The 25,191-nt window shown below is 36.6% G+C and overlaps 1 protein-coding gene across 14 annotated transcripts in view; it reads right to left on the bottom strand.

Moving 5' to 3' along the window:
- Window positions 1-7,731: 7,731 nt before the first annotated feature.
- SNX14 (sorting nexin 14) overlaps window positions 7,732-25,191 on the bottom strand; it is a 103,019-nt gene continuing 85,559 nt past the window's right edge. For all 14 annotated transcript variants that reach the window (XM_032275327.1, XM_032275321.1, XM_032275332.1 and 11 more), the window contains 8 exons: window positions 24,663-24,703; window positions 24,425-24,544; window positions 18,107-18,230; window positions 17,671-17,835; window positions 17,398-17,493; window positions 10,944-11,035; window positions 10,241-10,297; window positions 7,732-9,009 (listed from right to left, as the gene is read on the bottom strand). In XM_032275327.1, the coding sequence (XP_032131218.1) occupies window positions 8,971-9,009; window positions 10,241-10,297; window positions 10,944-11,035; window positions 17,398-17,493; window positions 17,671-17,835; window positions 18,107-18,230; window positions 24,425-24,544; window positions 24,663-24,703 (734 nt within the window). In that variant the 3' untranslated portion in view covers window positions 7,732-8,970. The remainder of the gene's footprint in view (window positions 9,010-10,240; window positions 10,298-10,943; window positions 11,036-17,397; window positions 17,494-17,670; window positions 17,836-18,106; window positions 18,231-24,424; window positions 24,545-24,662; window positions 24,704-25,191) is intronic.

Here is a 25,191-nt window from a genome sequence, read left to right as displayed (position 1 = left end):
TGCCCCGGCCCCTTCCAAATATGTCTCACATTTCAAAACAAATCATGCCTTCCCAACAGTCCCCCAAAGTCTTAACTCATTCTAGAACGAACTCAAAAGTCCACAGTCCAAAGTCTCATCTGAGACAAAGCAAATCCCTTCTGCCTATGAGCCTGTAAAATCAAAAGCAAGCTAGTTACTTCCTACATACAATGGGGGTACAGGCATCGGGTAAATACAGCCATTCCAAATGGAAGAAATTGGCCAAAACAAAGTGGATACAGTCCCCGTGCAAGTCCAAAATCCAGCAGGGCAGTTAAATCTTAAAGCTCCAAAATGAATTCCTTTGACCCCACATCTCATATCCAGGTCATGCTGATGTAAGAGGTAGGTTCCCATGGTCTTGGGCAGCTATGTCCCTATGGCTTTGCAGGGTACAGCCCCCTTCTGGTTGCTTTCACAAGCTGACGTTGAGTGCCTGCAGCTTTTCCAGACACATGGTGCAAGCTGTAGGTCAAGCTACCATTTTCACGGCCCCCTTCTCACAGCTCCTCTTCTCACACCTCCATTAGGCAGTGCCCCAGTGGGCCCTCTTCTCACAGCTCCATTAAGCAGTGCCCTAGTAGGGATTCTGCATGGGTGGGGTCCAACCCCACATTTCCCTTATGCACTGCCCTAGCAGAGGTTCTCCATGAGGGTCCTGCCCCTGCAATAAACTTCTGCCTAGACATCCAGGCATTTCCATATATCCTCTGAAATCTAGGAGGAGGTTCCCAAATCTCAATTCTTGATTTCTGTGCATCTGCAGGCTTAACACCACATGGAAGCTGCCAAGGCCTCGGGTTTGCACCCTCTGAAGGTGACATGTCCTGAGCTGTACCTTTGCCCCCTTTAGCCACAACTAGAGCTGAAGCAGCTGGGATGCAGGGCACCAAGTCCCTAGGCTGGCCACAGCAAGTGGCGGGGGCGGGGGGGGGGGTGCCTGGACCTGGCCCAGGAAGCTATTTTTCCCTCCTAAGCCTCTGTGCTTGTGACGGGAGGGGCTGCTATGAAGGTCCCTGACATGCCCTGGAGATATTTTCCCCATTGTCTTGATGATCAGCATTTGGCTCCTCCTTACTTATGTGCATTTCTGTAGCAGGCCTGAATTTCTCCCAGAAAATGGGTGTTTCTTTTCTATTAGATCATCAGGCTGCAAATTTCCCAAACGTTTTTTCCCCCTATTATTTGCTGCTAAAGCAAGTACAAATCTTTCGAACTTTTATGTTCTGCTTCTTAAATGTTTTGCCACTTAGAAATTTCTTCTGTCCAATAACCTAAATCATCTCTCTCAAGTTTGAAGTTCCACAGATCTTTAGGGCAGGGGCAAAAGACCACCAGTCTCTCTACTAAAGCATAGCAAGAATCACCTTTGCTCCAGTTCCCAATAAGTTCCTTATCTCCATCTGAGACCACCTCAGCCTGGACTTTTTGGTCAAAACCATTCAACAAGTCTCTAGAAAGCTCCAAACTTTCCCACATCTTCCTGTCTTCTTCCAAGCCCTTCTAAGTCATCACACAATGGAAGAGGCCAGGCAACTTTGGGGCCTCTTTTATGTCCCAACTTCTGCCAGTTCCAAAGTCACTTCCACATTTTCAGGTATCTTAATAGCAGTACCCTATTCTACTGGTAACAATTTACTGTATTAGTCCATTCTCACAGTGCTAATAAAGACATACCCAAGACTGGGTAATATAAAAAGAGGTTTAATGGACTCGCAGTTCCACATGGCTGGGGAAGCATATCATGGCAGAAGGTGAGGGAGGGGTAAAGGCACATCTTACATGGCGGTGGACAAGAGCAAGTGCAGGGGAGCTGCCCTTTATAAAATAGATCTTGTGAGACTTTCACTATCACAAGAACTGCATGGGAAAAACTCATCCCCATGATTCAATTACCTCCCACTGGGTCCCTTCCATGACACATGGGGGTTATGGGAGCGACAATTCAAGATGAGATTTGGGTGGGGACACAGCCTTACGATATCAGGCTGCTACAGTAAAATACAATAGGATGGGTGGCTTATAAACAACAGAAATTTATTTCTGACAGTTTTGGAGGCTGGGGAATCCAAAAGCAAGGCACTAGCAGATTTAGTGTCTGGTGAGGGCCTGCTTCCTGGTTCATAGATGGCACCAATGGACTGTGTCATCACACAATGGAAGAGGCCAGGCAACTTTGGGGCCTCTTTTATGGGAAACACTAATCCCATTCAAACCCTCATAACCCAATTACCTCTCATAGGCCCAAACTCCAACACGATCACATGGATGATCAAGTTTCAACACAGGAAGTTTGGGGGAAAACAAACATTCAGACCATAGCAGTAGCTGCCTTCAGCAGTCTGCCAAAAAGAGTAGGCTGGGTTTCTTAGAGGCAAGTTTAGGCTGCTAATAGGTGTCCTTCAGAAGACGTTGTTACCTCTGTGAGTACATAGTCAAATGGATGTTTGGTTTGGCAAATAGGTATCCTTCAGAAGAATTTTCTACCTCTGTGAGTATGTAGTCCCATGGTTGTTTTGGTTTGGCAAGAAGCCATAACTGCTTGCCAAGATTAGGTAAAAGTTCCTGTATTAGTATTAGTTTCCTGGAGCCACCAAAACAAAATACCACAAACTGGGTGGCTTAAATGACAGAAATGTATCATCTAACAGTTCTGGAGGCTAGAAGTCCAAGGTCAAGCTGGCAGTGTTAGTTTCTTCTGAGGGCTGTGGGGGATAATCTGTTCCGTGCCTCTTTCCCAGCACCAGGTAGCCTCTAGCCTCAGGCATCCTTGGCTTATATACTGGATTAGTGGCTGCTCTATAACGACTTCGTCTTAATTGTCTGCAAAAACCTATTCCTAGATAAGGTCACATTCATAGTTACTGGGGGATTAGGATGGAAGTCCTGTCACAGGCTTCAAGATCTTTTTGGAGGACACAATTCAACAGATGAACAGTCCTCAGTACAACTCCATCATCAGCTGCAGCAGCCCTGGAGCAACCTACAGCTCTGTGTCCTATATACTTTGTAAATGAGAGGTTATCATTCATATGGGTTTTTTTTTTTTTTTCTTGACTGGCAAAATCAAAGACATTTTAAGTTCCTTTAGCTCCTGACCAGCAAAAGGAACCAGTTTTGTTATCCAATGCAGTGAGAAGAGGAGCTTTGGAATTTTATAATAAAATGGGAGGATTTCAAATCTCTAGTGAGTAGTACCTCTGAGGCCTCCAGGAACATAAATACTTCATGAAAGACATTGTTAACAAATAAGCTAGCTAGGGTATAAAAACAATTAACTCTAATCCATGACAAGAATGGCTGGCATATTAGTTACAACCGTGAAAACTATACTATACACATTATTTATTAGGATACTTGGTTGGAAAAAAGTATATTCTGTAAACAGAGACATTATCAGAAGGGTATCAGCTTGCTCTCCAAATCAAGCAACTTGGAAACCTAGCCTAGAAAATGGACAGCAAGCAAGAAAAGCGAGGCATGGCTAAAATCCCACCACAAGAAGAGTCTTAGTATCCCTGGTGCTGCACGTCCCAAACTAAGACTGGAGAGCTGCTGGGTTCACCTTCGCCACAGCTAAAACCCAGAAGGACCTTTGACTATTCTTTTGTGTTGGTATGTTGCCTACATAGAGATGGTAACATCTAAATAGCTGAGCCTGGTTTCAAGCCCAAGTTTATAAAGATAGAAGACTGACTGAGGAATGAACTCTAGCCTTTTGGTTTCTGACATAGTTTGGATATGCAACACCACCGAAATCTCATGTCTAATTATAATCCCAAGTGTTGGAGGTGGGGCCGAGTGGGAGGTGACTGGATTATGGAGGTCAATTTCTCACAAATGGTTTAGTACCATCCCCTTGGTACTGTTCTTATGACAGTGAGTTCTCATAAAACTTGGTCATTTCAAAGTGTGTGGCATCTCCCTGCTCTCTTTCTCTTGCTCCTGTTCTGACCATGTGATGTGTCTGCTCCAACTTTGCCTTCCATCATGATTTTAAGTTTCTTGAGACCTCTCCAGAAGCAAAGGAGATGCCAGCACCATACTTCCTGTATCACCTGTATAACTGTAGCCAACTAAACCCCTTTTCTTTATAAATTACCCAGAAATGGCCCCTATGAAAATGAGTATGAATTCATATACAAAAATATGTAAAAATTAACATTAAAAACAAATAAAATTACCTTCTAAGTCTTTCTTAAAAACTACATTTTAACTTTCCCTCCAACAATGTATATTCACATGTGAGATATCCAGATTTGTATGAAAGTCAAAAATGCCAGATAAGTAAACAAAATAACATTTTTTTAGTAAGACAATCATTAAATAATTTGTAAGCATGTGAGTAATCAAATGAGCCCCTAAGATATTTCAAAGTATTATTTTATAACAATAAATAAATATGGCAATCAAATTTTTTACTGAGCTTGATGTTCTTAATTGGATGTTGATTCTTTTGTTCACTTATAAACTCCACAGATGAAGGGAGGAAGGCTATAAATTTGAAAGCTAAACATGTTTTATTTTACTAGTAAAATCACAATGCATAGACTTTATATGTTAGCATTAACACAAACAGTGTTCCTGAAAATTTCACTAACTCATCACATTGTGAAACGTTGATTATATGATCACAAATTTTGTTTCATCACTAAGAAATATTAATAGCATCATGCCTGCTCATTTACAACACAGATGTATCACTACTCTGCTTAAGTCTTCTTTATCTAGCCTTGCCTTATTCCTCATTGAAAATCTATCTCTGAAAAGAGATCCCACATACTACTGAAGAATAAAAGTCATAATGAACAAATTAGTATTGTAACCTTAGTAAATGCTGTTCTCTAGAACTACAGTACTGATAACATAGGCTTCTGGTCCCCTGATTATCTGATCACTGCTTAAAATTCTACCCATCCTCATCCCATTCAGGAAAGCCCACAACATGCAAATAAGTGAGAGTAGCATTAACTCTTTTGTAATAATACCTAGCCTGAAACACAAACACATTGTACAGCTGTAAAAAAGTATTTCCTTTTATTATATTTTTATTCTATAAGCTTTTTTTCTATTTTAAAATTTACTTTAATTTTTTTAAAGACAGGGTCTCGCTCTGTCACTCAGGGTAGAGTACAATGGCACAATCACTGCTCACTGAAGCCTTGACCTCCTGGGTTCAAGCAATCCTCTCACCTCAGCCTCATGAGTAGCTGGGACTACAGGGATATGCCACTAGGTCCTGTTAATTTTCCTATTTTTTTGTAGAGACAGGGTCTCACTATGTTGCCCAGGCTGGTCTCAAACTCCTGGGCTCAAGGGATCCTCCTGCCTCAGCCTCACACCTGTATTCCCACCTACTTGGGAGGCTGAGGCAGGAGGATCCCTTGAGCTCAGGATTTCAAGGCTGCAGTGAGCCGCAATCACGCCACTGCACTCCAGCCTGGGTGACAAAGTGAGAATCCATCTCATAAAAGTTAAAAAACAAAATCTAAGACACACACACAGTAGTGTAAGCCTACACAGGGACAGAATCATCAACATCACTGTCTTCCACCTCCACATCTTGTGCCACTGGAAGGTATTCAGGGGCAATAACATGCACGGGGCTGTCCTCTCTTAAGATAACGATGCTTTCTTCTGGAATTCCTCCTGAAAAATCTCTCAGGCTGTTTTATAGTCAACTCTTTTTTTATAAGTAGAAGGAGTACACTCTAAAGTAATGCTAAATAGTATGGTAAATATACAATCCAGTAACATAGTGGTTTATTATCAATTTTATATGACTGGAAATACTGCAGGCTTACTTTACACTAGCATCACCACGAATATTGTGCTATGACATTAAGATGGCTACATCACCAGGTGACAGGAAATTTTCAGCTCAATTACAATCTTGCAGGGCCACCATCATATATGCAATCCATCACTGACCAAAACATCATTATGTAGCGCATGATAGTACTGATTTTCCTATACATACATACCTATGATAAGATTTAACGTAAAATTAGGCACAGTAAGTGATTAACAGTAGCTAACAATAAAATACAACAATTATCATAACATACTGTAACAAAAGTTATGTGAGTGTGATCTTTCAAAACATCTTGTTGTACTATACTCACCTATTTTCAGATCTTGGTTGACCTTGGGTAACCGAAACCTTGGAAATCAAAACTGCAGATAAAGGAGTACTACTGTATAGTGGACTAAGAAGACATACTCATTTGTTTCTTCCTTTGGTCAGTCATTTGTTATTTTAATGTTGATTGTAGCTGAAATTATACCTTGTACATACATCATTATACAGTCTGCTAAGAACAACAGTGGGCAAATTAGACTTCTGTTTATACTTTTTTTGTAAAAACATAAATTTTTTAGGAAGCCAATAAATGGTAATTTAAATGTTAACTTTCACCATTTTGCAAAATCTAATATATAACTATTATCCTCAGCAAATTAACACAGGAACAGAAAACCGAATACTGCAAGTTCTCACTTACAAGCGGGAGCTGAACAAGGAAAATACATAAACACACTGAGGGGAACAACATACACTGGGGCCTGTGGCAGGGGACCAGGAGGTAACAGAGGAAGGGAGAGCATCGGGAAGAATAGCTAATGGATGCTGGGCTTAACACCTAGGTGATGGGTTGACCTGTGCAGCAAACCACCATGGGGCATACGTTTACCTACGTAACAAACCCACACATCCTGCACATGTACCCCAGAACTTAAAAGTTGAAGGAAAAAAAAGTAATACTTTTAACACAATCTTACAATGTCCTTTATAAATTTCAAAGTGTTTTCACCTCTGTTTAACTTTATTGTATCTCCCCCAACCAGAAAAACTGACAGCTCTGTTTAAGTGAACAAATTTAAAAATGTGTTCTTTATGAAGCTCATACACTAGACACATACAAAAATAAATAGAAAGAAATATGCAGAGCAATTTTAAAAATAAATCAGGGAGCATACTTTTTAAAGGGATCCAGATAGTGACTACATCTAAAAACAAGTTCTTTCATGGTGCAACAGTGACAAGAACATGAAGACTAGAGAGATTTAAGTCAAATTCTAACTTTACCATTCTTTCAGGCCCCAATATCCTCACCTATAAAATAGAAGAAACACCATCTCAGAGTTGTTGTGATGATGTCTATAAAATGCCTGCCAAATTAAATAGGGATTGCATTTTAGTTCCTTTGTATACATAACATCTTCTTTAAATAGAGCTTACCTACTGTTATGGATTGAACTGTATCCTCCTAAAACTCATATGTTGAAACCATAAATCCCAATTTGACTATATTTGAAGAGAGAGCCTTTAGGAGCTAATTTAGGTTAAATGAAGTCCTAAGAGTCAGATTCTAATTCAATAGGATTGGTGGCCTTTTAAGAAAAGGAAGAAAGAATGAGATTTCTTTTTACCTCTCCATATGTGTACAAGAGGTCATGTAAGCACATAGCGAGAAGCCAGATACCTACAAGCCAAGAAAATAGTCCTCAGAATAGAACCTAATTTGCAGGCACCTTGATCTTAGACTTCCCAGCCTCCATAACTGTGAGAATTACATATCTGTGGTGTAAGCCACCCAGTGTCTGGTGTTCTATTATGGTAATTCGAGCAGACATGATACATCCACAAATTTTTTCTTATCTAGATAAAGAGAATACCACAATTTAAAGAACAGGTAAGGATGACATAAAAAAGGCTGTAAAATATTTTATTTTTCCAGTTCACCTATTACATTTTAAATAATAAAAGGGTTATGGATTTAAATGTGAATCATTTGTTTGATCAATTTTCCACCTGCCCCTGAGAAATCGGTAACTTTTTATTAAAGCTTGGTATTAAACCATTGATTCATGGAACCTCATACATATTCTAGAACTTTCGAGTATTTAAAAACTATAATAGAACTGTTAACAAAATCTCTTCAAAAATCTGTAACACCTAACAATCATTTTTTGAAATCTTGAGAAAAATTAATGAATGGTAAAATTAAATTTATTTTTCTAAATCATATTCAGCATTCTCATGTTACCCAGCTTGGTGTCTAATACATGAATGAAGCTCAATAAATATTCTGAATAAACATTACAGCCAATAACCTAATGCAAAATGCTCAATCCTGACAAACCTGTTTCAAGGATAACTGCATAACATGGTAAGGAATTGCAAGAATTTTGAAATATTGATTCTTTAAAAAAAAATCTTTTAAGTTAACTTTCAAAAGGTATAAGTAATTCTACATTTTTCTTTTAAAGAGATAAGAGACAACATAAACCAAAAATCTACTTGCCTAAATTGTTTATATGAGCTTTAGGAATATATTATTAGTTACAGACAATTCAGTGAAACTTAGTGGCAACCACACAATCACGAGCATCTGTAAGCATTCGGTTTTTACACAAAATAGGGCTACAAACCTGTCAGACACCCAGCAAGAATAAGGAGAGATCCCTTGTTTATTATGAAAAACTCATATAGGATATATTATTTATAGGTACACAGTTAACTATGTACAAAATAAAAAAAAAAGGAAAATCAATCTACTTAAATATATTAACTCTAAATAAAGAAAATCAGATTTAACTCCTGTTTCTCCATACTAGGCACAATTATTTTCAAAGTTATACAATATGAAGGTTATCAGTCTTAACTGTTAGCCCTAACATCATTATGTATTTTCTCTTTTAAAAATGGCAATAACAAGTGACACATGCTCTAATAAAATCTGGATCACAGATAGCAAATGGCAGGCTATGAGACTCAATCACTTTTAATTATTATTAAGTTTGTGTTAGTCTTTATTAAAAAAAAATAATTAAAATTTAAGACAGTGATGTACACGATATATATAAGAATATAACCAAAAAAGTACATTTCTACCACCCTACCACAGCAGAAATTTCAATGGGTTATCCTATACCAAATCCAAGTGTTTAAATCCAAGGTGTCACAGAGGTAGCTTCCTTTTGTACCTAAAGTAAAAATAAATCCATTTAATAGAAGATAATAAGATACAAGTTCATTTGTGAATTGCCTAACAGCTCTAGTGTATTAAAATTCTAACCTAAGACATACATATATTGTAAACCAAGTGAAACTGGCTGGCATATGGAGCAAGTAAGGTAAATTTTGTAAATGAGAAAAAAAGGCAACATCTAATGACAGACCTTATGAAGTCTCAAATAGAGCTAGAGGTTTCCTGCTGTTGATTTTTTTATATCTTTATAAAGATATAAAGTCTGTAATTGCCACTCTGTTTTAATAGGCACTTAACACCAAGATAACTTGAAAGTTTATAATAGGTAGAATAGTCCAAATCTGGTTTCCTCTACTCTACAAAAGTGACACTTCATTGCAATACCACAGCACTGAACAATAGTTGTTTCATCCAACCAAAAGGATTAGTCAAAAAGTAAGACAGAAAATAATGAATTTGCCAGGCATGGTGGCTCATGCCTGTAATTCCAGCACTTTGGGATGCCGAGGTGGGCGGATCACGAGGTCAGGAAATCCAGACCATCCTGGCCAACGTGGTGGAACCCTATCTGACTAAAAAATACAAAAATTAGCTGACATGGTGGCATATGCCTGAAATCCCAGCTACTTGGGAGGTTAAGGCAGGAGAATCACTTGAACTAGGGAATCGGAGGTTGCGGTGAGCCGAGATCACATCACTGCACTCCAGCCTGGTGACAGAGAGAGATCTGTCTCAAAAAAAAAAAAAAAAAAAAAAGAATGACTTAAACCATTGCTCAAAAGTCAAAATCCTCAAGATTCAATACAGTAATAATATAACTATGCTCTAATTTTAGTTTATTTTGTACTTGGGTTTATATAAAAATTGCTTCAAAAAATACTCAAGTTTCTACTTACGCAGCATACAATGTTACAGATGACAACTTTGAGGTTGGCCTTTTCTAGGACTTAAACTCACTTCTTTCCCTGGAAAGACTGTAAAGGGTCCCTATCTGCTTGTAATCAAAAAGGGATGAAGTCAAAGAAGAAGCTATTCAATAGCTGTCCCTCAGAACTGTTGGGGCATGTTTAATAAAGAAAATATAAAAAGCAATTTGTTGAGGTTAATTTTTTAAATAATCACAGAGAACAGAGTCAAGGGTTTTTCTTACATTTATGTCCCTAATTAAAATAAATGTCAGCATACCATTGAGAAAACAATGAATAAAATTACTGCTTTTCAGTTACCTTATTGAGCTCTGGAAACAGCTCCTGTATCACAATGTCCAATAAAACATAAGTCAGCTAAAGCACCAAAAATAATAATAAATGTTAAGGCACTAAACATAAAAACCATAAAAATGATGAACACAAAATTAAAGATTGTGGTTACATCTAAGTGCAAAGGCAGGGAATAGCACTGATAATACAAGCACAAAAGTAGCCTCAGTAGTATCAATAGTGTTCTATTACCAAAACAGGTAATAAGTACACACATGTTTGCATGAGGACACTTCCTCATGCCTAATTCATTTTTATGTTAAATATTTTATACATAATAAAAATTTTTAGAAAAACAAGAACACAAAATTAAAACTGCATTAAGATCTCAACAGAATATATAAAGTTTATATATAGTTTATATAACCATAAACATAAAAAAGTTAACTGGTTATTCTATGTGACTTGAATAATGGAATTACCAATTTTTAATTTTTTACTGTATTTTATGAATTTTCTACATAGTCCAAATTTTCTGCAATGACTATGTATTAATTTTAAATCAAAGTAAGAAAAAGGTAACTGACAAGAGTAACAAATAAAACTTTTTTTATCTGAATGTTTAAATTATATTGCCTTGATTTAGTGTAGTGTCATTTATACAGCTAATGATTTACCAGAAACCCTACTATGTCATTCACCAAACTTAGCTAACACGAATGAGTTTTACCTGCTTGTTGAGTACTGGCTGCTGTAAGCCATCAAACAGAAGTCTGATGCTTTCATACTTGGTTTCTTCACCAATACACTTGACTAACAGATCTAAACAAAATGGCACATGTGAAATTATTTTATTTTTATAAAGTGAATCATCATTAACTGGATCATAAACCAAAATCCCCACCCTGTTTCCCAGGTATTAGGCCAAATTTGACAATCAGTACTCCCCAAACCAATGTTTCTATAAGAGGCTCCTGGACAAGGGGTTTCTATGGTCAAGTTGACAAATACAGTATCATGTATCCCATCTTTGGAGATTTACAACGCACAAAGCCTAATGCAAACTCTGAGAAATGCTGCAGCAAAAAAAAAAAAAAAAAAAAAAAAAATGCTTATACTATTCAATGATAAAAGACAGTTGGAAAATAATACTTATTGTATTACCCCACTAAGGGAAAACAAAACAAATTAAACTCTAAAATGATGTTTACACATCTGTACATACATGTATAGAAAGGCATGGAAAAATGTAAGGATTGACACCCGATGGAGCATAAGCCTACTCCTATACAGTGGGCAGAAGATGGCTTCTGATTTTTATTCTATATATTTTCAGGGTGCCCTTAATATCAGAAAAAAAAAGTTTAATTTTTAAGGCAGACTTTTCTCAGTGAATATCAACACCTAATTTCTGGACTTTTGCATAAGTTACTATTAACCATCTTACAGACCAATCATTTTGGGAAATGTAACAAATATTTAAACAATTTTTCAGGGTCCAACAAATTCGGACTTGTGTCTGGCTGTACAGATGTCAGGTACCACTGGTATCAATTCTGTTACCAAGAAAAGTCAATCCTTATTAAGATCTCCACTGACTGTTTTCCCCAAGCAGAAAAAAGGTATTCTTATGCAAACAGGGTACTCGAATATTTATCCTTTTCCCCCATCATAACTAAACTCCTAGTGTTAGTCATAAAAAATGCCAACACTAGAAGGCAAAGGCCAAATTTAATTTACAATAGGCATAGTACATCCTGGGTATTTTCAAGATATGTGGCCCAATACAAATCTTTGTTAATCCTCAAATTCACCAATACTACATGTAATTTCCCATGAAACTAATGAACAAATATAACTGATTCTTTCAGATCCTTCAAGTGTCACCAAGAGTTGAGGGGCAGAGGATAAAAGAAAAGCATGCTAAGCTTACTCAAGAGCTAAATTACTCTCCCAAACAGGAGTCTTAAAGTGAATGTGGTTTGAAAATAAAAAATTATTGTATTCTCTGGCTCTCCAAGTTGTTTCTGAGTATCAAAGCTGAGACTGTTGAAAGTATGAATGCTAAGGGTCACTATATCAGAGAACAGGTTAAAAAAAAATTATTTTATCATTTGCCTACAGAAAACCTACTCAAAAACAGCTTATGTTCACTTTTACATTCAGAACAGATATTTAACTTATTTTCACACGGAACAACAGAACTATTCTAAGATTAGTTCTTCAAAGTTAATAATTCTCTAAGGTTCTGTCCTAAGCCCTCTTTTCTTTTTAAAACAGACTTTATGTTTTAAAGTAGTTTTGTGTTCACAATGAAACTGAGCCTGTCCCAAAACATGCTGTCTCCCCCACTATCAACATCCCCAACAAGAGTGCACATTTGTTACAATTGATTAACATGCATTGGTACATCATTGTTATCCAGAGTCCATAATTTACACTGGAGTTTGTTCTTGGTGGTGTACATTCTGTGGGTTTGGAAAATAGATCATGTAACCACGATTACAGTATCATAGAGTAGCTTCATTGCCCTAAAAATCCTCTTTGCTCTGCCTATTCATCCATCTTTCCCCTCCAATCCACTGTTTTCTTAGTTTTGCCTTTTCCAAAATTATCAGATAGTTGAAATTATACAGTACACAGTCTTTTCAGATTGGCTTCTTTCTCTTAGTAAGATGAATTTCAGGCTCCTCCATGACTTTTCATGATATGATAGCTCATTCCTTTATAGCACTGAATAATATCCGATTGTCTAAAAAGTGTGAGTTTTATTTACCCATTCACCTAAATAAAGAATACCTTGGTTGCTTCCAAATTTTGGCAATTCTGAAGTTGCTATAAACATTCATGATCAGATTTCTGGGCAGACATGTTTTCAACTGCTTTGGGTAAATACCAGAAACATAATTGCCAGATCTTATGATAAGAGTATGCCTTGTTTTGTAAGGAACTGCTCACCTGTTTTCCAAAGTGGCTGCACAATTTTGCATTCCCACCATCAGTGAATGAGAATTGCTCCACATATTCACCAGCAAATGGTACTGTCAGTGTTAAAGATCTGGGTCATTCTAACAGCTGTGTGGTGGTATCTCATGTTTTAACTGTGCATTTCCTTGATGATATATAATGTGGAACATCTTTTCATATGCTTTGGTGAGATTTCAAGATATGTGGCCAATTTTAAAATCAGGTTTGGTGAGATGTCAAGAAATCTGGCCAATTTTAAAATAAGGTTGTGTTCTTATTGTTGAGTTTCGAGATTTCTTCGCATATTTTTGGTAACAGTCCTTTATCTGGTATGTCTTTTGCAAGTATCTTCTCCCAGTCTGTGGCTTCTCTTTTCATTCTCTTTATAGTGTCTTTCACAAAGCAAAATTTTTTATTTTAATGAAGTAAAGATTATCAATTCTTTCTTCCATGGTTCATGCCTTTGGTATTGCAACTAAGAAGTCATTGCCCAACAGAAGGTCATCTACATTTTTTCTGATGTTATCCTCTAAGTTTAACAGTTTTGCTTTTTACAGGTTGGTCTATAATTGATTTTTCTGTTGTTGTTTTGAGACGGAGTTTCAGTCTGTTGCCCAGGCTGTAGTGCAATGGCACAATCTCAGCTCACTACAAACTCTGCCTCATAGGTTCAAGTGAATCTCCTGCCTCAGCTTTCTGAGTAGCTGGGATTGCACCACACCTGGCTAATTTTTGTAGTTTTAGTAGAGATGGGGTTTCAACATCTTGGCCAGGCTGGTCTCAAACTCCTCACCTCAGATGAGCTGCCCGCCTCGGCCTCCCAAAGTGCTGGGATTAAAGGCATGAGCCACCATGCCCTGCCCAGCCTATAGTTGATTTTGAGTTTAGTTTTTGTGAAGGGTATAAGGTTTGTGTTTAGGTTTTTTTTTTTTTTTTTTTTTTTGCACACCCATGTCCAGTTGTTTCTGCACAATTTGTTGAAAAGACTACCTTTTCTTCATTGTACTGCCTTTGCAACTTTGTCAAAGATCAGTTAACATTATTTATGTGGGTCTACATCTGGGCTCTCTATTCAGTTTCATCCATCCATTTGTCTATTCTTTTGGTAATATCACATTGTCTTGATTACTATAGCTTTACAGTATGTCTTGAAGTAAAGTAATGTTAATCTTCTGACTTTGCTGTTCTCAATAAATACTGAGTTGGCTATTCTGGGTCTTTTTGCCTCTCCATATAACTTTAAAAGGTTTGTCAATACCCACAAAGCAACTTACTGGGATTTGAGTTGGGAATGCATTGAATCTTTAGATGACAGAAGAACTGACATCTTGAAAACAGAGTTTTCCTATCAATAAAGTATTTCTCCATTTATTTAGTTCTTTGATTTCTTTAATCAAAGTTTTATTCTTCTCATATAAATCTTGTACATGTTTTGTTATATTACTCCTCAAGTATTTCAGTTTTGGGGGTGCTAATCCAAATGGCATTTTTTAAAATTTCAAATACCGCTTGCTCATCAATGATATACAGGAAAAGTGACTGAATTTTGTGTATTAACCCTATATCCTACAACCCTGCTATAACTGCTTATTATTTCCAGGGGTGTTTTTGTCAATCATGTCATCTGTGAACAAAGACAGTTTTATTTCTTCCTTCCCAATCAGGATGCTTTTTATTTCCTTTTCTTGTCTTACTGCACTAACTAGGACTTCCAGTACAATGTTGAAAGTAGTAGTGAGAACATGCCTTGTTCCTCATCTTAGTGGGATAGCTCTTAAGTTTCTCATCAAGTGTGATGTTAGCTATAGGTGTTTTTGTAGATATTCTTTATCAAGTTGAGGATGTTCCCCTCTATTCCTAGTTTGCTGAGATCACAAGTGGGTGTTAGATTTTGTCAAATGCTTTTTCTGCATCTAATATTATGACCATGATTTTTCTTCTTTAGCCTGCTGATGTGACAAACTACATTAATTGACTTTTAAATGAATGTTGAACCAGCCTTGAATATCTGGGATATATCCCATTTGGTGTATAATTCTAACATCCCTGCCATTCAGATACTGGCTCTTTCTCATCAAACTATATTTTCTTGCCTTTAATGTCTTGTAATTTTTTTCTTGATAGCTGGATATGATGCACTGAGTAAGAGAAACTGCTGCAAAGAGGCCTTTAGTAATGTGGTGATAAAATATGGAGGCAGAGGAAGGGTTCTATAGTCCTAGGAGGGGGTATCAATCTTTTAGTGAGCCTGTACCACTGAACTATGAACTTCACACATGCTTCTCAGGCTCTCCTGACCCCCTTGCATGGGACAAGATGGCTAGAGTGGACGGTTGGGTATATTTCCCTTCTTCCATGCAGAAGGCCAGAGCTGGCTGGAGTTGGTTATTTCCCTTCCCTCAGGTCAGCCAGGCTCTCGTTAAATAGTTTCTCCTGAGGGTAAGGCCTTGTCTCAAAGAACAGAATGCCCTGAATGACATATTTCAAAATGGTTCCCTTCTGGCCCCCCTGCCAGAAGCACAAGGAGATTTTTCTCCAGTATTCACTGTGGGTTATTGGTCAAGGCCCTGGAGGTAAAAGTCACAAAAAAGTGGGTCAGTAATTCCAGCACTTTAGGAGGCTGAGGCAGGCGGATCACAAGGTTAAGAGATCAAGACCAGCCTGGTCAACATAGTGAAACCCCATCTCTACTAAAAACACAAAGATTAGTTGGGCGTGGTAGTGCATACCTATAGTTCCAGCTTCTTGGGAGTGTGAGGGAGGAGAACTACCTAAACCAGGCAGGTGGGGCTTGCAGTGACCAGAGATCGGGCTCCAGCCCTGAGACTCTGTTTCAAAAAAAACTGTGGATGGACCGCGTACAGTGGCTCAAGCCTGTAATCCCAGCACTTGGGGAGGCTGACATGGTGATCACCTGAGGTCACGAGTTAGAGACCAGCCTGACCAACAAGGTGAAACCCTGTCTCTTCTTAAAATACAAAAATTAGCTGGGTATGGCGGCGCATGCCTGTAGTTTCAGCTACTCAGGAGGATGAAACAGAAGAATTACCTGAAACCAGGGGGTGGAGGTTGCAGTGACTTGAGATCATGCCAAAGTGTGGATGGGTAACGCCATGTCTTGGTTCCCCTGGAGTTTTTAATCTCTTAGAAAGAGATTTAAAAGGCTGCAGCAATTTGTCAGTTATAGTTCAGGTTTCCCTACCTCAGCACTGGCTTCTCCAGAGGTTTGAGTTCATGGGTTTCTGCTCCAGCTAGCTATGATTATCTCCGATCTGGGAGGTAGTGGTTTGCCATATGACATCACTCTCTGGTGGATCTAAGAGCTGTTTAGTTTTTTTTAGTTCATTCAGCTTTTTCCTTATTACTAGGATGGAGTGATGATGTCCAGGTTCTCATGTGCCAGACCAGAAACTGGAAGTCACCCTTTTCTCTTCTTACTCCATACTTTCTTTCTGTGCTTTAGAATCTACTCACACATTGCTCCCATAGCTCTACTAATCTATTCTATACCACCTTGTCTCCAACCTTTGAACCTAGATGTCTAATTGCTTAATAGATTGTTGAATAACTTATAAGTACTTCTCATTCAAAATGTTCTAAACTAAGAATCTTCTGCTTTGACCCCTTGACCTTTTTTCCTTGTTATTTCTCATCACAGTAAGAGGTTACTACCATTCATTTCTGTAGTGGCCCAAACCTACTATCTTCCTCCTTTGTGTTTCCTCTGTAACTTGAACATGCCTCTATTATCAAACGTATGTTTTGCCTGTATGTCTGTCTTCCTGCTAGACTGAGCTACTCAAGTACATTTTTTATATCTCTTGCATTTTGCATAGTGCCTAGAATATGGAAGGTGCTCAATAAATTTGGAATAAATAAATTCTGATCTTTTAGTCATATATACTAGTGAGCAATGCTTACGGTGGAGTGGGCACAGGCCTCCAATTGTCCCACAAAATGTCACTTTGACCAATCTGATTGTAAGTTATTTTTTAATAAGTCTGGCTATTATGTGAATAGAAACAGCCTTGCCTTAAAGTTCTAACATCTTAGTCCTAGTGCTAACATCTGAAAGAATTATTTAACTAGTGTGTTAATTTTAACCATATTTGCAACATTTTGTAAAATGAAAACTCACGGTAAATATTAGCTTCAATAATTACTATACATTGTGACCTCAAAGGACTGCTAATCTGTATGAAATTGAGTTATTACACCTGGAATGTAATTCATCATTTCTTCAAAAGTCTGTTTTGCTCCTTTCTGCTTATCTTGGAGAGAGCGAGGTTCAGTGTTTTCACAGAATATAGCATCTAAAAAAAAAAGTAAAAAGAAATACTTCTGGAATTTTCATCTACTTATACACAAAGGACTTCCTGATAGTAGAAATATTAATAAACCAAAGCAAAACAAGATTTCTCTCTCTTTTAGATTCAATTAAAATCATAGAGTACATAAAACATGAAACAAACACATGAGAAAATACAAACCTCGAAGAAGTGTTATGAGTGAGACCAAACGGTGTTCCTGAAATAGCTGTTCTAGTTTACACTGAAGATAGTAATCAGTATACATATCCAGGGTGTTTTTAAAGAGGATTCGAGTTCCCATTAAGAGATGATGAAGCCAGTCAGGAACCTGGAAAACTACACGTCCTGAGAAAGGATAAAATAGGATATCTCATTGTTCCAGATAACTGGTATTTTTTAAAATTTTCCAATGCAGAAAACATGAAAGACAATGGTCAATATTTTATTTGTAAACACTAGCAACTTTAATATGACCAAGGCCAATTATACTGAATTTTTATAAAAGGTATCTTCAGTTAAAAAAAGAGTTATGATGGGGCAATACTCAAGATCATTATTTGCATCACAGAAGAAGTAAGATGAATGAAAAACAAGTCTTAAACCACTTAGATCTTACCTACATACATCAGGTAGTCATAGACTCCTTCTACAGTCATCACCTCCATAAAATAATTCTGATTTTGCTTTCTTTCTGTATTTTCAGCACGGTTTGCATTATTTTTAAACAGATCATTGAAAAGCTAAAATAAAAGTTGAAATAATAAAGAGATAATATAGTTCATTATATCTGCTGACAATAATCAATAATCAATAATGAAGTGATACACAGCAAAGGCATTTAAACCTTTTCCAATCAAAATAGAATATTAGATAGGTTGATAATGCTTCTAAAATTCCCCATTTATGCCCCAAATTGGATTAAAAAATACATGTTCCCCAAAAATATTACATAAAAACAAAAATATTCATTTTAATTACAGCAGATAATTCATTATCCATAAAAGACCCCCTCCTTTGTTTTTATATACCACAAAAGCAAAGTAACGTAAAAAGATGTACAAATATATTATTGATAGCTAACTTTAAAACTAACATGATTTAGTCCAGGCGCGGTGGCTCACGCCTGTAATCTCAACACTTTGGAAGGCCAAGGAAGGTAGATCATCTGAGGTTAGCAGTTCAAGACCAGCCTAGTCAACATGGTGAAATCCCATCTACACTAAAAACACAAAAAAATTAGCTGGCTGTGGTAGTGCACACCCGTAGTCTCAGCTATTCAGGAGGCTGAGGTAGGAGAATAGCTTGAAAGTGGGAGGTGGAGGTCACAGTGAGCTGAAATCATGCCACTGTACTCCAGCCTGGGGGACAAAGCAAGACTCTGTCTCAAAAAAAACACCAAACATGATTCAAAGATTATAAATCACTATGAGCAGAGGTAAAAATCCAGCTTTCGGCAAAGTTTATTTGGACAATATTCAAAGCCCAGAAAGGCCTAATCAATGTGAAAAAAAAAAAAAGACATTAAGAATCAATCATAGTAAAAACGATATAATGTCACTAAATCTTATACCTACTTACTCCAAAAATATACAAAAAGAATCCACTATCAATAATAATAATATATCCTAATTTTAACAAAAACATTATTTCATTCATTTAAACATCCATTTAATAAATGTACTAAGCACTTTCTATGTGCAGGATGGTGTGCCAAGGGCAGGGAATACAAATATAAATCACTGTTCTCCAAAAAATTTAACATCTAATAGAAACAGGTCAAGAAACAAATAAAATAATGTAAAACAGACACTATGAAACAAGTAAGGAGGCCAGGCATGGTGGCTCATGCCTGCAATCCCAGAACTTTGGGAGGCTGAGGAGGGTGGATCACTTGAGGTCAGGAGTTCAAGACCAGCCTGGGCAACATGAAGAAACCCCATCTCTACAAAAAATACAAAAATTAGCCTGGCGTGGTGGCACATCCCAGATACTCAGGAGGCTGAGGCAGGAGAATCATGAACCCAGGAGGTAGAGGTTGCAGTGTGCCAGAGATTGCACCACTTCACTCCAGCCTGGGTGAAAGAGCAAGACTCTGCCTCAAAAAAAAAAAAAAAAGGAAAAGGAAAAAGAAAAGAAAAGTAAGGAGACTGTGAAGGAAAGTGTATTCAATTTTACCTGAAGATGAGTTTTTTAAAAGCTTTCTAGAAAACTATCCTGAGAACAAAGACTATATATTCTATTGGCTCTTATGTCAGATATATTAATGCAGAGGCATAAACTTAAAACATTTTCCCAACCCAAAAAATAGGAAAAGGGCTCTACTCTTTTAAATTTTCAGTTTAATTTTTTTCATTAAAAAATAGTGATATTATATAATAAGTCTGGAAAAGAGAGGGGAAAACAACCGAATTTTGTTTTTCCTCTGTATTTTCAGCATGGTTTACATTATTTTTAAACAGATCACTGAAAATCTAAAAAGTCAGAATAATTATGAGATATATAGTTTATTACATCTGTTGACAATAATCACTGAAGCTAAAGTGACACAGAGCAAAGGGGCATTTAAACTTTTAAATTAAAACTCAGACACCTAATAGTATAACTATTAAACTTCTGTGTATTAACTTCTAGACTCTATGTACATAGCCACAAATCAATGAGATTCAAAAAATATCACATTCTACTTTTTCACTTAGCACCATATCAGATATCTTTATTTTGCTTTAGTTTTCATAAGCACAACTTCATCTGCTGCAAAACATTCCTTGAGTAGATGTTTCTTAAAATAATCATTCCTACAATGTTAGAATTTCATGTTGTTTCCAGTTTTTCACTTACATAAACATCATTTTATTAAACATGTTATAAGGTCTTTTATTATCTTCTCCCTGACAAATTCCTAGCATTCAGGTCAGGGGGTCAAAGAGCATACACACCTGACTTATTTCATTACACAGTATCAATTTATTTCCCCCAAAATCGGGCCCATTTATAAGTCACCAGGAAAGTAAATATCCAGTTTGACCAACCTTTCATAAATTATTTTGCAAACATATCCCCTATATACTATATAAAATCCACACTCCAGTATAATTCTTATTTCACTATATTTAGCCTGGTTAATCCTCTGAAATCATACCCATTAGGTCTTTCATATTCCATCATTCACAAAAGTATGCATATATAGTAAAGGCCACCTAGTCAAGAATTTCCTAAGAAACTCTCACATCTTTTCAAGTAGTTTTGAATACAAGTCTCAAGGTGCATTTACAATAATCCTGAGAGAGAAAGCAAATACGACTCAGACTGATGAACGAAACTATGTCTGTTTCTTAGGAGACAGAGCTATTACTGAGGAGGATGGAAGACTTACTCTAAGAGCCACTTATCATGCTTGAGCAGAGGAGAGGAAAAAGTTAGGGCCCATATCTCCATTTCTCCTCTTGAACATTTTAACATTTTTACTTTATAATGATGTTTAATGGAATTTTTGTATTCAGTAAAGATAAACATAAAGGATCCATTAACGAAAGCAAAATGTGTATTAATATTGACAAACCACAAACAAAATTAATTTAAGCCAAATTTTAAGCCACTATACTCTTCAGAGCACTAGATAGGTTATCTTCTCCTGCTCTTTCCGACCTGTGTGTGCATTTACTACTCAAGAATACCAACCAGGGTTTTATAATGCAATAAAATTGTTTTGCCGGAAAACATCTGCAGCTAATAGTAAACCATATTTAAAATGATAGTAGACCTGGGGGAAATACCAAACAAATTCTAAAAATAAAAAATGCAGTGACAATTTTTTTTAAGTTTAGATAGATTTATACAGAAGATCAGACAACACTGAAGAGGCAGAGCTGGAAGACAGATCAGAAAAAATAAACAGAAAGTAGCAAAAATGAAGACAGAAAATATGGAGGAAAGCTTAAGAGATACAGAAAACGGAATGAGAAATAAATCTGTATTCCAGAAGGAGACAAGAGAGGAAACAGAGACAAGGCAATATCTAAGGAACAACAGCTGAGAATTTTTCAAAACTGGTAAACTGAAGCAGACTATTAATGCAACAGCACCCAGCGATCATGATTCTCTACAGCCACACTGTTGTGTAGTCCCCACCCACATCAACCCTGGGCTTGGCTACATGACTTGCTTTGAGATAAACATTGAGCAAAATGATGAACAGAGTCCTGGAAAGTTGTGTGTTGGGGTGAGCCCTCTTAGAATGCTGGTACCATGAGAGCCCAGAATTGCTTGCTGAAGACATATGGCCCAGCCAATAGGAAACATACACAGTCAGACACATGAATGAGGCCATCTTTGGCTATCCAATTTAAGAAGCTCTGAGACTGCAGCCCAAGTGAGACCAGAATACAAGGAAAGCAGCTGTATGAAGCAGCTAAGCCAAGTCAGAATTGCTGACCCACAGTATCATGAGCAAATAAAAGTAGTTGTTTTAAACTGTTCACTTTTGGAGTGGTTTATAAGACAACAATGTTTTAGTGATTTGTACATAAAAGTAGGATGCTACCATAACATAAACCTAAAATACACAGCATTAGCTTTAGAAGCCAGGAGTGGGTGGAGGCTGGAAAAATGGCAGGAGTCTGTTATAAAACCAGGAAAAATGACAAGCTATTAGTTAAGTCAGAAATCAATGAGGTAGTTGTTCTTGAAAATGAAAAACTTACATCACATGGAATGTATTCTTTGACTACAATGTAATTAAACTAGGATCAGTATCAATAAAGAAACAACTTGAAAATTCAAAAACGTTTGTAGCCGGGCGCGGTGGCTCAAGCCTGTAATCCCAGCACTTTGGGAGGCCGAGGCGGGTGGATCACGAGGTCAAGAGATCGAGACCATCCTGGTCAACATGGTGAAACCCCGTCTCTACTAAAAATACAAAAAATTAGCTGGGCATGGTGGCACGTGCCTGTAATCCCGGCTACTCAGGAGGCTGAGGCAGGAGAATTGCCTGAACCCAGGAGGCGGAGGTTGCGGTGAGCCGAGATCGCGCCATTGCACTCCAGCCTGGGTAACATGAGTGAAACTCCGTCTCAAAAAAAAAAAAAAAAAAAAAAGTTTGTAAACTAAAAAATTATAAATAACCCACAGGTCAAAAAAGAAATCATAATAAAAAATTCTGAACTGAATAACAAAAATGCCACATAATGAAATGTACAAGCAACTGTTAAAAACAGATTTAAAGAAAAATGTATACATTTTAATGTTTATATTAGAAAAGAAAGGCTAAATTAGGAAGCAGCTCTACCACAAGAAGTTAAAACTATGATACAAAAAAAAATCCCAAGGAAATACAAAGAAATTTTCAAAATAACAGAAATTAGGTAATTTAAAAAGTCTGATAGAAAAGCTCAACAAAGCCAAAAGATAAAACAGAATCCTGTCAAGATTGATCAAATTTAAAAAAGAGAGAAGTTGTAAAACAATGTCGAAAATAAAGAGATATAGCTACAGACGTCAGAAATTACAAAAAGAAAAATTATTGACAACTTCACACCAATAACATTACAAATTTAGATAAAATACAAAATTTGTCCAAAAATATTGAAACTGATTCATGAAGAATTTTATAACTGTAAAAGAAATTAAATGAGTTATAAAAAATCTTCCTACAAACAAAACTGGAGGCCTAGATGACTTCACCAACTCTATCAAATGTTTAAAAAAGTCTACCAAAAATAAAAAATGCTAATAAAATTTTGATATCAAACCTAACAAGAACAGAATAAGAAATTGTAGGCTATTTTTATCCATAAACATGAATGTAAACTTCCTTAATCTTTTTTTTTTTTTTTAAAGCCAGAGTCTTGCCCAGGATGGAATACAATGGCATGATCTCAGCTCACTTGCAACCTCCACCTCCCGAGTTCAAGTGACTCCCCTGCCTCAGCCTCCCAAGTAGCTGGGATTACAGGCACCCACCACAACACCTGGCTGAGTTTTGTATTTTTAGAAGAGGTGGGGTTTCACCACGGTGGCCAGGCTGGTCTCAAACTCCTGACCTCAAATGATCCACCCACCTCAGCCTCCCAAAGTGCTGGGATTACAGATTCAAGTGAGCCACCACGCCTGGCAACTTAATCTTATAAAGGTTATCTAGTAATACAAAAAGAGCTACACTATTCTATTCAGTGGTGAAATAATGAAACAATTTCCTTTGCATATAGCAGTCCTAGTCAGAAATAAAACAAAACTGCAATCATTTGCAGACAATTGTGTAAATATAAAATAATTAACAGAAATTACTAAAACTAATATAAGTCTAGCAAGATTACAGAATAAAAATTGTATTTCTGTCTATATATACAATAAAGTAATAAAATGAAAATAATAATATTAAAGATATTGCAGAGAGTAATAACAAAAATAAAGATGGAGGTCTTCTGAGCTCCCATAGCTCCCAATGCTGGGCACTACACTTTGGCACTAAACAGCTTCAGGACAAGGAATGTATTTTTACATTCCCAGTGCCTAGCATGCAATAGTAGGCACATAGTAAAATGTTTAATGAACGGATAAAATACTTTATAAGCCATTAAAATTAGGTAATGCCATCCAATAAACATAAATACAATATAGCAATTAATTTATTATTATTGGAAGTTAGTGACATATGAGCTAAGAAAATCACTTTAAAAAATCCCCCAAATACAAAAGTGGCACAAGTTTGCAAATATAGTATCCAAAGAAACATTGCCCACAGTTAAGCAAGTAAGAACCAAGTAATTCAAGAAATCACACACAATACCGTCTGCATATTGTGCAACTGATTTCCATATAAAGGAAATGTATATGGAATCCATTTCATTAACAAAGGATTCACTGTCCCGATAATAAAAACGTCATCTCAAGTAGGGCAACTTAAAACTTAATAGTTCTTTAATGTAATTTGCATTACCTTCTTGTTGTTTTCTGAAGTAGGGCTGAGAATGGTCAGTTCTGGTCTACTTGGTTTAGGCTTTGGAGATTCACAAGAATTAATGAAACTCATGATAAAAGGTTCCAAATGCTGACCTTTCTGTGGTGATAATTTTAAGAAAATAACAAATAAGGATGATTTTTAGTAAATAATCCATTAAAATTCATCAATATTTAAATGTTTATGATTATCATGAACACATAAATCAGTTATTCACCTCTTTCATTAGTTTTCCAGGAACAGACTTTATAATTTTCCCTGCAATTGAAAGTAAAACGTTATTTTAGGAAGACAGTACTCTTCATAATTGCTCATATGAATACTTCACCAGGTAATTTTAAATACGAAATAGCCAAGTTAAAACTGTAAAAAGTATTTATGATTGACCATTTCATACTCCACAGAAATTTTTAATAAATATGGTATTCTGAAATATTTATAGATATAATAGTTGAAATTTATTTTAAAATAATACAGTGAGACAGGTGGTGGGAGAAGAGACAGACCAAGTCAAGTGTTGATAAGTCGAGTGAGAAGTTTATTATACAATTTTGTCTAATTTGTGTTGATTTGAAAATTTCTGTAGAAAACGTTTTCAAAAGACTTTCGGTAACAGTGAATATATAATGGTATCTAAAAATGTGCAAAGGCCAGTCAAAAAACAAGTTTTAAGAACTGCCTCGGTTTTTTGAACGAAGGTGGCCGATTAGGAGCAGCTCAGGATTGCAACTCCCAGCTAAAGCATG

This window comes from Sapajus apella, unplaced genomic scaffold, assembly GCF_009761245.1.
Source record: "Sapajus apella isolate SASKATOON/1434 unplaced genomic scaffold, GSC_monkey_1.0 scaffold6, whole genome shotgun sequence".
Taxonomy (NCBI): domain Eukaryota; kingdom Metazoa; phylum Chordata; class Mammalia; order Primates; family Cebidae; genus Sapajus; species Sapajus apella.
This window is presented reverse-complemented; position numbering and strand designations above follow the sequence as displayed.